Below are 15,467 nucleotides of genomic sequence, written 5' to 3'. Positions count from 1 at the left end.
AACAATAGCATTTGTAAAAATGAGATATCTGCAATCACAAAGCGATGGCCTCCCCCCCGGCTTGCCATATTTTTGATCCAATGGACCAATGATGGCCATATTTTTTCGGACCGTCATATGCCCTTGACCTTCCACATTTAGGGATAGTGTGTAAATTACGAAAATGTGTCCCCATCTACAATACATCCAGAAAACTCAACACCATGAAAATTGGAGTGAAATTATTCAAGTTATGATCAAAAAAGTGTTTTTTGTTAATTAGGTCACAATCCGAAAAAAGTAGGTCAAGGACACTAATTAAATATCAGCTGCACAACTTCAGTGCATGTACACTATTGTGATGCAAGAACATCTTGGAAGACTAGTTGGTCTTTGAGAATCCACGTTGGTAAAATTAAGCGATGACAAAAAAATGTTTTGTTTTTTCAGACCGCTATTTCACCTTGACCTTTAACTCAGAGGGGTATGATGTACAATAAACATACGTGTGGGTTGCTCTAGACTCTAGAGTCTAGACTCTAGAGTCTAGGCTATCTAGAGAGGGAAATTTTGTTCCCATCGGACAAACCTTAGTTGAGTTAGAATGAAAAATGTTTAAATGTCCATAATTGGGTCACGGCTTCAAAAATGAGGTCAAGGTTAAAAAATAGGTCAACCCCGCATACTTTCTATTCGCATTATTTCTGCAAAACTTCATTCCTAAAGTCACATCCAGATCCAGATACAGCTCAAACATTGGCAGAAAAAGGGAAGAAAAACCTAAATGGTGGTTTAGTAATCCTCCAAGAGTTCTAAGACTCAACCTTTAACATGGACATGTATGATGTCAATGAAGTGTAGATGCAACTTGCTCTAGGCTCTCTAGGGAGGGCAATTTCGTTCCGATCAGATAAATTATAGTCGAGATATGGTGAAAAATGTTTAAATGTCTATAATTAGGTCATGACCTTAAATGACTGTAATTAGGTCATGACCTTAAAATGACTGTAATTAGGTCATGCCGTTAGAAACTGTATACATTTGGATGTAGGCTTATGCAGGACACCGTCACCTGTTTCACCGTCGCCAAAATGTGCCGAGTAGTGGATGATCGAGGGCACCTGTGCAGGCTGGCGTGGCTTCAGCCAGAAGGTGGCTTGGCCCGGTGGGCAGCTCACATGCTCGGTCACCTCGAGCTCAAGGTTGGACACAGAATACAAGGCCGTGATGTTGCCAGCCATCACAGTAATGTTTCCCAAACGATTATAAGCCGTCACTCGAACTTGGAACACACCTGGTACGGACGATGACACTATTTCAGCAGTTTGTGTTTATAATCTCAACAATTGTGACTTTTGCCAAAAAATAGTAGGAATGTTTTGCAACATACAACATATTGCAATATAATAATGAGAACTTTAAGATGGATACACTTCAAACATCTGGACCTTTTGTTCTGAATGGAGATAGCAATAATAATAATAATCATCATAATAATAAAAATAATAAAAACAACAGCAACAATGTCACCAAAATGCCTGAGGGGGTAATGGGAGTCATTAATTAGGCAGTTCGGGTGTTAGAGCAGTTGTCTTGTAATTACCCCAATTAGGTCTGTCAGTATCACAATTGTGATCTGGTATGGATTGTCATCTTTCCCGATTGAGCTGGCTCGTGATTGGGTGTGAGAGACCTCTTTTGCATTTTCACTTATTACTTGTTCTTTCCTTTTTTTTTTTTTTTCTTTTTTTTTTTTTTCTTTTTTTTTGTATACAAGGTCGAGGCTCGTGAAAGAGCGAACATTAATCACACAGAAAGACAAACCGACACATAAAACATATAACATAGGGAGCGGTAGACAAGATGGGGAGAGAGGGGGAAGGACACAAACACAACATTTGAGAGCAGGGACCGAGAGACATGGAGACATCGAGAGATCTGAGAGAGGGCGAGGGCTTTGGGGGGGGGGGGGGGCGTGGGAAGGGGGCGGTGGGAGAGGTATAAAACATATGGACACTGCCAGGACTTCCAGGAAAGAAGTTGGAATTCCAAACAAGGTGGATCTGGGGTGAATTAGCGGGGGTAGAAAAGATCAAGGTTTTGGATGGGGGAAGATAAGAGATGGTGGTGAACAGCTGTTTTAAAGACCTGGAGGGAGGAGTGGGATTGAAGGGAGTGAGGGAGTTTGTTCCAGAGGCGGGAGAAAAGAGGAATGAAAGAGTGAAGGTGAGCAGAGAGCCGAGATTTCGGCAGTTTAACCATCAGAGGGTTGCTGGCAGATCTTGTGCGACCTGTAGGAATATTTGGGGGACAGAGCACAGAGAGAGCTGGGGGTGCAAGGCCGGAGAGGAGTCGGTAGAAGACAGAATTGCACCTTCCTCGAATTTCCTCGAATTGCACCTTCATTTAATTAATTATGAGTGAGACCTCATGACTGGAGGAGGGCCCTGGAATGTGACATCATGGAGCCCGAAAACTGGCCCTTGATTGGGTGCAAGAGACCACGTGTGGGGTGACAGGGTAGCCAGCTCCAATCAGCAGACAGGGTGACGTCACATGCCAAAGCCTTCATCAGTGCTGGCGCGGTCGTTTTGAAGGTTATTCTGCAGAAACTTCTGGTCGTTCTCTCGTTATTCTGGGCCCTCTTCTTCTGGTATTGTTTTTTCGACCAGCTTACCTCCTCTACTCTACTCTACTTTACTCCTGGCCTCTACATCCATCCACAATGTGATGTGCATGCTAAAAATTATATGATCATGTTTGGGATTTGGAAATCCACGTGTGTTGTTGTTGTTGTATAGCCCCAGACAGTTCTCTCGAACAAGCCTGTAGCACGGAGACAGCTGATCGATCTCGCAGGAGTGATCCAGAGATCCCCTACATCCAGGATGGTGTACCCCCACCTTCACAAAGTCAGGGCTACAACAGAGTGAGAGAGAGTGAGAGAGAGTGAGAGAGAGAGAGAGAGAGAGAGAGAGAGAGAGAGAGAGAGAGAGAGAGAGAGAGAGAGAGAGAGAGAGAGTGAGAGAGAGTGAGAGAGAGAGAGTGAGAGAGAGTGAGAGAGAGTGAGAGAGAGAGAGAGAGAGAGAGAGAGAGAGAGAGAGAGAGAGAGAGAGAGAGAGAGAGAGAGAGAGAGAGAGACAGACAGACAGACACAACAGGGAAAGGGCCGGTCCATGGGGACCGATTGGCAGTCTGACCGTGACCGCGCTGCCCTGACCATTCCCGGCAGCAGGGAAGAATGGGGAAGATTTGGCCCCTGACCTGCATTGGGGAGTACAACCACCACGAAAAGGCATCCCCAATAGTTGTGCCACATTTGCGTTGTTACCAGAGTTGGTCCAGAGCTACCCACAGACACATGCATGGGTCGGAAGGAGTCTGCTTGGCGAATCACAGCTCGGCCAAGGCGCCCCAAACTCAGAGAATGCTTACCCCGCCCACCTCACCTATTCTCTTTTTCGGCCCATGTATCTCCTTATTCTTCTTCTTCTTCTGTGCATGTGTGTGTTTATAAGATATAGACAAAGCAGCATCAGCTCGTTTTTGTTAGGATAAGCTCGTCACCAACAGAATTCTCTTTCTTTTGTCATTTCGGTTCATTGTGTCCCCACCAATTTTGTATTCAGTAAATATATTTTCTTAAGCGGTGAAGCCGCTTCAATATTTGGCTAAGTCTGTCCGTCAAAAATGAAGAACAAGAATCTTTATAACCCACCGTGTTTCATTCTAATGGTTCTAAAGGTTAATTCTAAAGTGTTCCAAAGGGTCATTCTAATGGGTTTCATTCGATTCTAGGCTTTGCCTATTTCATATTAAAAATGCCAAACTGAACCTCTTCCTTCGGAAATGGGTGTGATTTTTATTTATCCTCATGGTTAAATATTTGGATTACGGATGTACCTCTGGTGAAATACAAATTATTTTGTGGAGAATAAGCATGCCAAATTAAAAGTATAATTATAATGTCAAAGACAATATTTGTGCTGAAAATACCAAATACAAATATATCCACCTTGTTTTGACGTAGAAAGGTTGAAGCCATTTTTACTTCCATTCCATTGCACCACCTCCTCTCTACTCACGAGTGTTCCATCTAGACCCACAAGCTCCAAAGCAAGGCTGGAGGGGGCTCCTCGAGTCATTTCAGTTTCCACAGCCAGGCCCTGACCAACCTCCACAAATGGAGTGGTCACAGAGGCCACTAGGCCAGTTGGTGCTTCCAACAACGTCACATCCAAAGAAAAAGTTTCAGCAGCATCACTCACATTGTTGCTGGCATGGACAGTGAATGTGTGATGTCCTGGTCCAACCTGCAGCTGAGCCTCTGCAGCAATACTGATTGTGTGCGAGGGAGCATCGTCGGAGAATTGCGATAAGGCAAGAGTGACATTCTCCAAAGTAACCTCCAGGGTGACGTTGGTGCCTGCACATATCATGGAGATATCACAATTGCAACAACAGAATAAAAGGCGAATGAGAATGATTTAAAGTCTAAGAAATGCACATAAGTCATCAACAAGCCTCTGAAGCTGCCGACTGCCTGTTGCCATAGATTGTGTCAGCAACATATAACATCATGTCCATCACTGACTCAAGTTACATGAAAACTTTGGAGCATTTCCTGCCTAAACTTGTTTTTCAGAAAATAAAATATACAAGTTTAATAATGCATATACATATAGACTAGTAAAAAGCCCATAAAAATGTTGGGTTGGGACAGTTTTTTTGACGGTGCAGCTTCGTGAGCATGCCACAGTCTGAAGCCTCATCTTAGTGTCAGGCGTGCTCATATCTTCTTTATTTATTAGACATCATATGGACGTATATGAACACTCGTTTTTCTCTGTGCATGTTGCACATCACGTGCAGCGAATTTCACCTCCCTGCTCCTTATATTTATTGTTATTTAAAAAAAAAAAGAGTTCTGCACACCACCATTGAGGCTTGGTTTGCAAGCCACCATCTAGAATTCCAACAGAAGAGACATAATTACTCTTTAATGGAAAATGTTTTTCGAGTTTGTTTTATCCTCACAATAGACGAATGAACACACATTCGTGTTAAAGGATTGGCCTTTAAAACCTACCCTTATGAAGGGAGACAGACATCTGTGCAAACACACAAACTGACATTGTGTTTTATATGGTAGACTAGCAAAGGTACCAGTCAATGATGGGGGTTCGCAGATGTCTCACCTGAAATGAGCAATTTTTTTGGAGTGGGTATTGGTAGAAATGGGAATTCAGTGTAAATATTCCGTTAGCAGATATCGCAATGGGTGCAGCTGCTAACCTCGACAACCTCGTTCCATTCTACCAGCTAATATTTCCAATCCATACTTGTTGTACCTCCGTAGTACTGCTTGGGAATAAAGGTGATATTTTGAAAGCTCAGCTGGGAAATGGGTTTAGGCCTGTTTTGGGCCTACCGCCTGATGGAAGATCACCAAAGTTATTTCCATACCAACTGTCCACCTGCAGGCACCTATCCCTCTCCACATTTTCTTCAGCTCCTGACCATCCCTGTCTCTTTATACACCCCAAAGCTTTTCTTTCAACAATTTCCCACAGCATTGCATTCTGATTTCCCATTTGATGATCCATAGATCAGTAGTTTCAGTTTCACTTTTCAACATCACTTTCGCTTTGAGATATCAGTTTCGATTTGTCATTGCAACTTGTCATGTGATGTGAATACTTACTTACTGCGTCGAGCTAGCTCGGCATTCCATGACACGTTTCTTCCATTCATCTCTGTCACTCATGGCATTAGGTAGTTCGTTAACCAGACACCCAGTATCATTTGTAAGCTGATCGATATATGTTTTCGCAGGTCTCCCTGGTGCCTGTTTGCCGTGAGTTGGTAACCAAAGTAAAACATCGCTTGCGAGCTCATCTTTGTTTCTCCAGCAGTGCCCAGCAAATCTTAATCTACGTTGACGTATGGTTACACTGATTGGTGGGATTTTTGCATACAATTCATATTTTGTGGGGTGCTCTTTCCATGAGATGTTAAGGGCTGCTCTAAGCATGCGAGTGTATGCACCATCCAGGGCCTTTTCTAGTGATGATGTCAAGGTCCATGTAATTGCCCCATATACAAGAACTGATTCAACAGCTGCTCTAAAGAAGTTTCGTTTCAGCTCTATTGGAAGCGCAGATTTCCAAATCTTGCCTAGACTGTTTAAAGCTCCCCAAGCCTTTCCAAGTCTGATGTCAACATCTCTTTTTGTGGAGGCGATGTTGCTTCCCAGGTATGTGAATTCGTCAACCTTTTTGATGTTTTCACCAGTGAGTGATTTTATGTCTACAACTTGATCTTGATTAAGACTGATGTACTCTGTCTTCGAGGCATTTATGTAGAGACCAATTTGGCTGGCTACTTCTTCAATCTTGTGTAGTAGTGTCGCTGCATCATTGTTATAGTCCGCTAGAACCGCAAGATCATCTGCATAATCTGCATCTGTAATCTTCTTGGATGGGTATCGCCGACTTTTCCGTTTACTTAGGGTAAATCCAAGTTCATTGTTGGTGTCTATTGCTTTGCGTAGCACATAATCGAGACATATTATGAATAAGTAGGGAGCGAGGGTATCACCCTGTAAAACTCCTGCCATGATGTCAAAACGGTCTGTATCGCCGTCAGGTGATCGGACTATTGCATGCAATTTCTTATTCAGCATCATGATGGCATTAACTGTCTCCTGAGGTATCCCGAATGCTAGCAGTATCTCCTTCATCTTACCTCGATGGATGGAGTCGAAAGCTTTCGAGAAATCAATAAATAGGAAAACAGCAGGAAGATTTTTAGCTTTAACGCCTTCAGGAAGACGTCTAATAGTAAGGATTTGCCCGGAGGTCGATCTACTCGTACGAAAGCCATTTTGATTTTTTCGCAGAACTGGTTCTATATGCGGTCTGATTCTGTTTAATAACATCAGGTTGTATATTTTGGCCGCTATTGATGTTAGAGTGATTCCTCGATAGTTTTTTGTAAGCCCTAGGTCGCCTTTTTTCTGGAAAGGCAATATACATCCTTCTGTCCATCTATCTATTGGATTTTGATGGGAAACAGCATTACACAAATTCAGTAAAATCTCATCGATTTCACCTAGTTTCCAAATCTCGGCTGGAATGTCATCTGGACCACAGGCTTTCCCGTTTTGAATGTTTTTAAGAGCTTTATGGACTTCATCTATGGTGAAGGGACCTTTTTTGATGTCGAGTTCATCTGAAATCACAGGAGTTATTACTTCATCCTTGATTGTAGGTGGCTTCCCTTATAAGCTTTGGAAATGCTCTTGCCAGAGTTTCAATCGTTCTTCTTGGCTGGATGCTTTTAGTTTGGATTTGTTTACGCATTTCCGTCCGCTTATCTCGTTTACAGTTTTCCAGGCCACAGCAGATTGCTTGTTACTCGTAGCATTATTTATCATATCAATTTTTCTCTGGAGATAGTCAATCTGTTCTCTCTCATAAGAATCGGTAAGTGCAGTTCGTGCTTCGTTGTAATTCCTGATGTTTTCCATTGAAGGTGCAGAGTTTTTAATTTCTGCCATTTTGTGTAGCTCTTTGCGTTTCTGGCATATTTCCTCTGTTTCCCATGGGATCCGACTTTTCTTCTTTGGTTTCAAAGGAATGGTACCAGAAGCAGACTCTCTGCAGGCTGTCTCAAAATTGGCAAATGTTTTATTCGGCGAGTTTGTTGTATTTTGTTCTTCAAGAGCAGCAAATCTATTTTTCAAACAAAGTGAAAAGGCGACACTAATCTGTGTGTTCTTTTTGAGACAAGACCAGTCATAAAGTGGTTTACTTTTTGATTTCATTTTATTTGCTCGAAGGCTCAAGCGGATCCTTGCAGATACAATGCGATGGTCTGATCCTACGCTTATAAAAGAGTTGAATGCTCTGCAATTTCTGACACTGTTTTCCCATTTCCGATTAACAATAATGAAGTCAAGTTGTGCTTTTGTTCCATTTGGTGCTGAATGTGTCCATAGCTGTCCTGGTCTCTTCTGAAAAGTGGTATTTGCGCATAAAGTGATGTGAATAGTGCAAGGAAAAGGTCGTCAAAACCGATTTTTGGGGGATTTTTTCGAATTTTCTAAGGGGTCTAAAGTGTTTTAAGGATCATAAAGAGGTTTAAAGTGTTTAAAGAGTCTAAGGCTTTTAAAAGGGCCTAATGGGGTCTAAATGGGTCAAAGGGTGAAAGAGCAAAAGTGTCCAAAGGGTCTTAAAGTGTCCAAATGGTCTTAAAAAGTTAATAGGTCTGAAAAGTGTCAAAGAAGAGGTATATGTCTCAAAAGGGTCGAAATGGGTATGAAGGGGTCTAAAGGGTGTAAAGGTCTAAGGGGTGTAAATGGGTGTAAACAGTCTAAAGGGATATAAAGGGTCTGAAGGGGTTTAAGGGGTTTAAGGGGTGTAAAGGGTCAAATGGGTCTAAAAAGTGTAAACACAGTAAAGAGTCAATGCAGTCTAATGGGTGTAGAGGGTCAAAGGGATGTAGAGGGTCAAAGGGATGTAGAGGGGGGTCAAATGGGTGTGAAGGGTCTAAAGAGGTCAAAGGAGTGTAAGGGAGTGAAGCTGTAGAAAAGAATTTACCTTGGATTCGTAAACGAATTAACTCGGGAGTGAAACATAGCAATAACGTGCCAAATGGCCTCCTCATGACCGTTTAAAACCCCCTATTCAGGTGCATTGTGGTTAAAAATCTGATCATAGAAAATTTTGTTGTGATTAACCTTGGGAGCTAAAAGAAGTATGATCACAACCAAACAGCAAAACAACAACTCACCTTATTGTGAGGATGAGGCGATTGTTGGAGGTTCACACATCGATATGTGGCGGTTTGTATATGGCGGCATATGGGACAGACATTGCACACATGGATCTACCCAAGTTTATGATGATGCCCCACACGTGATGTAACAACTCCAAATCTCGTTTATTCACCCTTCACACTTGTATCGTTGAATGCGTGGATGATCTAACTTTAATTTAATGTACTTGTTTAATCTGCACGACTTGTAATTTTCAAACTACAGCCAATGATAACTTGCAACCGCCTTCGTTATAACACACCAATTGTCCCGATCACCCGAGATCACGACTTAATTAAATGAGATATTTCAAATCTGTTTTGTTGTCAGACAATCACTCTCTAAACAACTACAAGTATATCGGCATAGGAATCAAAATCGCTTGTTTTAAACTTTTAGATGTATATTTTGAGTGTATATTTAGAGGGTGTATATTTAGTAAAGTTAGCTAAGTGGTAACCTTTTTATACAAACTATTTTTTCATCCTTGAGAGTTATGTTGTTAGATGAGCAGTAAAATTACCTTTAAATCGATGTATTGGTTGTCTTTGTACTGTTTTTGGTTGTTGAATACTTGTAATTAGCACGTTTGAGAGGTCACATGACTCCTTCACCGAACTTACCGATCCTGGTAACATCTTCATTAAGAGTTGTTTTTTCACATCTGATAACATATATGACGATCGAAGTTCACCATCTCACCAATTATATAGATATACAGTTTGAAATCCGAAAAATATTGGGCTTTTTATCAAGCTTTGTATATGTGCATCGACCCTCAGAAATCATGCCTGCAGGTTGCGGCTCTGGTGTTTATAAGTTATGAATTGTGATAAAATAACTGTTCTGTGGTTGTGATATATAACTGTGGTTGTGATAAAAAATTTTAAAAACTAAAATAACTAAATCCCTTATTTAGGTGCATCATTGTAAAAAATGTTATCCTATAAAGTTTTGTGGTGATTAACTTTGGGAGCTCAGAGTAGGGTCACAAACAAACAAACAAATAAAAAATCACTTGTAGAGTGATACATGGCAAAAGCGAACAAAGTAGAATTGCACTCAGGAAGCATCCTTTTGACCTAAAATAATTATTGGTGGTTGAATTCACTGACGATATGCATATGACGATATGATATGATATGTCTTCAAATTTTAAGTTAATTGGATGAAAATTGACAATTTTAGAAATTTGGCCTATGTTGACCTTTTGGCCGATATCGACCTCAAAAATAATTGGTGGTTGAATTCAGTAAGTTTATGGGAAAATACTTTTCAAATTTCAAGTCAATCAGATGAAAATTGAGGATTTTGGCGATTTGCAAAGGATGGTGACCTTTGGCCATGTTGATCTTTTGGCCTACAATGGCCTCAATATAGTTGGTGGTTGAATTCAGTTAACTGATATGAAAATCCTCTTCAAATTTCAAGTCAATCGGATGAAAATTGAGGATTTTAGAAATTTGGAAAAAAAGTGGTTGACCTTTGACCTATGTTGACATTGTGGCCTATGTTGACCTTAAAAATAGTTGGTGGTTGAATTGAGTTAGCTGATACGTACATCCTATTCAAATTTCAAGTCAATCGCATAAAAATTGAGGATCTTAGAAATTTGAGAAAAGTGGTTGACCTTTGGCCTATGTTGACCTTTTAACCTTTTGAGCTCAAAAATAAATAGGATTCTGTCGGACCACCAACTCTACCATTTGTTGAAGTTTTGTGAAGATCGGTTTAAAATTGCGACCTGCAGGCAAGTATAAGTGAGTGGACAGACACACAAACACACACACACACACAAACCGGAGAGACCAACATACTTTTGCCAAGTAACAAACATTTCGTTTATATATATATATGTATGTATAGATGTGCATTAATAATTTTTGGCTGAATGATGAAAAACAAGGAAGGCCAAAATATTTAATGTTTCAGCAGTGAATAGCGACAGAAAACTCAATGTTCTTAATTCCCCCCAAATGCAAAAACTGCGAATACGCGAAGCACATGGCCGCGAATGTAGAAGCAGGTCACATTTTATGAACCATGAATATGCAGGGTCCGCTAATGTCAAATTTAAGAACTTTTTTTTGTTTGTTTTTGTTTTTGTATACAAGATCGAGGCTAGTGAAAGAGCTAACATTAATCACACAAAAAGTCAAACCGACACATAAAACACAAAATAAGGGGAGCAGTAGACAAGATGGGGAGCGGGGGAAGGACACAAACACAACATTTGAGAGCAGGGACATCGAGAGAACTGTGGGAGGGAGAGGGCTTGGGGGGAGGTTGGAGAGGTATAAAACATATGGACACTGCAAGGACTTCCAGGAAAGAAGTTGGAATTTCAAAAAAGTGTATCTGGGGTGAATTAGTGGGGGTAGAAAAGAACAAGGTTTTGGATGGGGGAAGATAAGAGATGGTGGTGAACAGCTGTTTTAAAGACCTGGAGGGAGGAGTGGGATTGAAGGGAGTGGGGGAGTTTGTTCCAGAGGCGGGAAAAAAGGGGAATGAAAGGTGAAGGTGAGCAGAGAGTCTTGATTTTGACAGTTTAACCATAAGAGGGTTGCATGGATTTCATGGTTTTTGGGATTGTTGGGATTTGATGGGAATGTTGATTGTTGGGAATGGTGGGATTTCACGGTACATACATACACACGTACATACACACGTACGTACGTACACACACACACACACACGTACACACACACGTACGTACACACACACACACACACACACACACACACACAAATAAAATGGACAAATATAAGGATCTCAAAAATGAAGTGAAGAGATCTTGGAAGCTGAAGAGTGCCAAAATTGTACCAGTGATAATTTGAGCAACGGGATTTTTTTTTTTTTTTTTTTTTTTGTATACTGAATCGAGGCTCGTGAAAGAGCTGACATTTACTTCACAAACAAATCAACCAGACAAACAAAATATATAAAAAGAGGGAGCGGAAGATAAAGAGAACCTTACTAAGATCTTAAAAAACATCTCTGGGAATATTACCACAAATGAACTGCAGTTGGAATCTGTCGCAGGTTGTGCAGCAGAAATGTCTAACTAAAGCTCTAATTTGACCTCACTAAATGAGTAAGGTAATGTTTTCATAGATGCAATCATCAACATCACTGTCAAACGTCAATCCCTTTTCATGCCCATCATTCAAAAATTGAATTGATGATGGGAAAAAAGAGAACTCAATTTGTATAAAGTTAAAATGTTATTTAATCAACAATTTAAATCAACTTCTGAGTTTAAACAATGCAACAACTAATAGGATAACATTTCCTACTATGTATAAAGAATTGTGTCGAAATAGCAATTAAGCGGCTTTTGTTATCACAAACAATAATACGACGCAGGTTGTTATTATTCATCCAGTCGAATTAACGCAGTGATAGTTTATAATTCAAAATAATTATTATAATTGTAAAACACCACCCACAACTTTCTATATTATGTTTCTAAAATTGAATTGATGACATCGGCGAGTGGATACGATACTCACTGAATCATCGGCCTTACCGATTAGTAGGTACAGATATTTTTCGATTATAAACTTTTACTGTTACAAACAATAATACTTCATAAAGAAAAGTGAAAAGTTCATCAGAAGCACTGAATTCGAAAAATGTTAGTTTATCGAACTTTGGTACAGGAACGGAAGTTCAGTTATAACCGCACTTCCACTGCTTTCCATGCCAAAGTAATACCTATAATCCACATACCCCCCAACAGGTGGACTTCAAGAGTGACGTTCTGGCCGTAAGGTAGCACGCAGTCTGGTTCAGGCTCGGTGTTGGAAGGCAGAAAACATTTCACAGAGGTAAAACCAGATACAGGCTGCTGTACAGCAATGTCTCTGTCCAACATGCTGTGCCACTCTCCAGCAGCACATTCCACGTGTACCGTATAGACACCAGGCCGGGTGTAGGTGTGCGACAGCACTCCAGTCTGGCTGTTGGTTAGGGATATTCCAAGAAGCAAAACAGTATAGGTGTTAAAATAAATAAATAATACACAAATAAATGTTCGACGAAGAACTGAGTGTAGTTGCTGGCACACATCATGGCATTCAATGAATGTGGTATAGTTGGTGGGAGGTGGAGTGGAGTTAGGTGGGGGTATAAGGTTTTCCTTTTCAAAAGTTTTCAGAGTCAAAAGTGCGAAAACAAAAGGTTTCAGAACTTTCTTCCGTTAAAATCTAGAAATACCCACTTGTGGGAAAAACGCATGATACTGGATGTAATTGATTGAGAAGGGACGAACAATGTTGCCAAGTTTCATTCCTTCAAAGTTAGGTGGACAACATTTCTACTTCCACTTGTATAGAGAGTGCAAAACTTTGAAATAGGAGCTAAAAACACAACCAGGAAGATATTTTGAGGATAGTGGATGGGGTCAAAAGTCTTCAAGTGTGCCAAACTAAGCCAAGTGTTCCCAGCCGAGAAGGGTTGGGATAGCCGAGATTCAGGTTCAGCCAAAATGTTAGTTTTTTAGCCACTAAAATGTTTGTTAGCCAAGGCCACTAAACCTACAACATAAAAAGAGAAGTTTGGCCACTAAACCTACAACATAAAAAGAGAAGTTTGGCCACTAAACCTACAACATAAAAAGAGAAGTTTGGCCACTAAACCTACAACATAAAAAGAGAAGTTTGGCCACTAAACCTACAACATAAAAAGAGAAGTTTGGCCACTAAACCTACAACATAAAAAGAGAAGTTTGGCCACTAAACCTACAACATAAAAAGAGAAGTTTGGCCACTAAACCTACAACATAAAAAGAGAAGTTTGGCCACTAAACCTACAACATAAAAAGAGAAGTTTGGCCACTAAACCTACAACATAAAAAGAGAAGTTTGGCCACTAAACCTACAACATAAAAAGAGAAGTTTGGCCACTAAACCTACAACATAAAAAGAGAAGTTTGGCCACTAAACCTACAACATAAAAAGAGAAGTTTGGCCACTAAACCTACAACATAAAAAGAGAAGTTTGGCCACTAAACCTACAACATAAAAAGAGAAGTTTGGCCACTAAACCTGCAATATAAAAAGAGAAGTTTGGCCACTAAACCTACAACATAAAAAGAGAAGTTTGGCCACTAAACCTACAACATAAAAAGAGAAGTTTGGCCACTAAACCTACAACATAAAAAGAGAAGTTTGGCCACTAAACCTACAACATAAAAAGAAGTTTGGCCACTAAACCTACAACATAAAAAGAGAAGTTTGGCCACTAAACCTACAACATAAAAAGAGAAGTTTGGCCACTAAACCTACAACATAAAAAGAGAAGTTTGGCCGCTAAACCTACAACATAAAAAAATAAGTTTGGCCACTAAACCTGCAATATAAAAAGAGAAGTTTGGCCACTAAACCTACAACATAAAAAGAAGTTTGGCCACTAAACCTACAACATAAAAAGAGAAGTTTGGCCACTAAACCTACAACATAAAAAGAGAAGTTTGGCCACTAAACCTACAACATAAAAAAAGAAGTTTGGCCACTAAACCTGCAACATAAAAAGATAAATTTGGCCACTGAACCTGCAATATAAAAAGAGAAGTTTGGCCACTAAACCTGCAATATAAAAAGAGAAGTTTGGCCACTAAACCTACAACATAAAAAGAGAAGTTTGGCCGCTAAACCTACAACATAAAAAAATAAGTTTGGCCACTAAACCTGCAATATAAAAAGAGAAGTTTGGCCACTAAACCTACAACATAAAAAGAAGTTTGGCCACTAAACCTACAACATAAAAAGAGAAGTTTGGCCACTAAACCTACAACATAAAAAGAGAAGTTTGGCCACTAAACCTACAACATAAAAAAAGAAGTTTGGCCACTAAACCTGCAACATAAAAAGATAAATTTGGCCACTAAACCTGCAATATAAAAAGAGAAGTTTGGCCACTAAACCTGCAATATAAAAAGAGAAGTTTGGCCACTAAACCTACAACATAAAAAGAGAAGTTTGGCCACTAAACCTACAACATAAAAAGAAGTTTGGCCACTAAACCTACAACATAAAAAGAGAAGTTTGGCCACTAAACCTGCAATATAAAAAGAGAAGTTTGGCCACTAAACCTACAACATAAAAAAAGAAGTTTGGCCACTAAACCTACAACATAAAGAGAAGTTTGGCCACTAAACCTACAACATAAAAAGAGAAGTTTGGCCACTAAACCTACAATATAAAAAGAGAAGTTTGGCCACTAAACCTACAGCATAAAAAAAGAAGTTTGGCCACTAAACCTACAACATAAAGAGAAGTTTGGCCACTAAACCTACAACATAAAAACAAGTTTGGCCACTAAACCTAAAACATAAAAAAGAAGTTTGGCCACTAAACCTGCAATATAAAAAGAGAAGTTTGGCCACTAAACCTGCAATATAAAAAGAGAAGTTTGGCCACTAAACCTGCAATATAAAAAGATAAATTTGGCCACTAAACCTGCAATATAAAAAGAGAAGTTTGGCCACTAAACCTGCAATATAAAAAGAGAAGTTTGGCCACTAAACCTACAACATAAAAAGAGAAGTTTGGCCACTAAACCTACAACATAAAAAGAAGTTTGGCCACTAAACCTACAACATAAAAAAAGAAGTTTGGCCACTAAACCTGCAACATAAAAAGAGAAGTTTGGCCACTAAACCTGC

At 39.9% G+C, this 15,467-nt stretch overlaps 1 protein-coding gene across 1 annotated transcript in view; it reads right to left on the bottom strand.

The window, feature by feature from the left end:
• PKD1L3 (polycystin 1 like 3, transient receptor potential channel interacting) overlaps nucleotides 1-15,467 on the bottom strand; it is a 171,089-nt gene that overhangs the window by 151,962 nt on the left and 3,660 nt on the right. Inside the window, exons 4-6 of the mRNA XM_078785103.1 lie at nucleotides 12,533-12,762; nucleotides 4,031-4,405; nucleotides 1,012-1,273 (exon numbers count right to left, since the gene is read on the bottom strand). Of these exons, the coding sequence (XP_078641229.1) occupies nucleotides 1,012-1,273; nucleotides 4,031-4,405; nucleotides 12,533-12,762 (867 nt within the window). The remainder of the gene's footprint in view (nucleotides 1-1,011; nucleotides 1,274-4,030; nucleotides 4,406-12,532; nucleotides 12,763-15,467) is intronic.

The sequence above is a fragment of the Myxine glutinosa genome, chromosome 9, assembly GCF_964187855.1.
Source record: "Myxine glutinosa chromosome 9, kmMyxGlut1.1, whole genome shotgun sequence".
Taxonomy (NCBI): domain Eukaryota; kingdom Metazoa; phylum Chordata; class Myxini; order Myxiniformes; family Myxinidae; genus Myxine; species Myxine glutinosa.
Note: the sequence above shows the minus strand (reverse complement) of the source record. Positions and strands in the feature narration are given on the sequence as shown.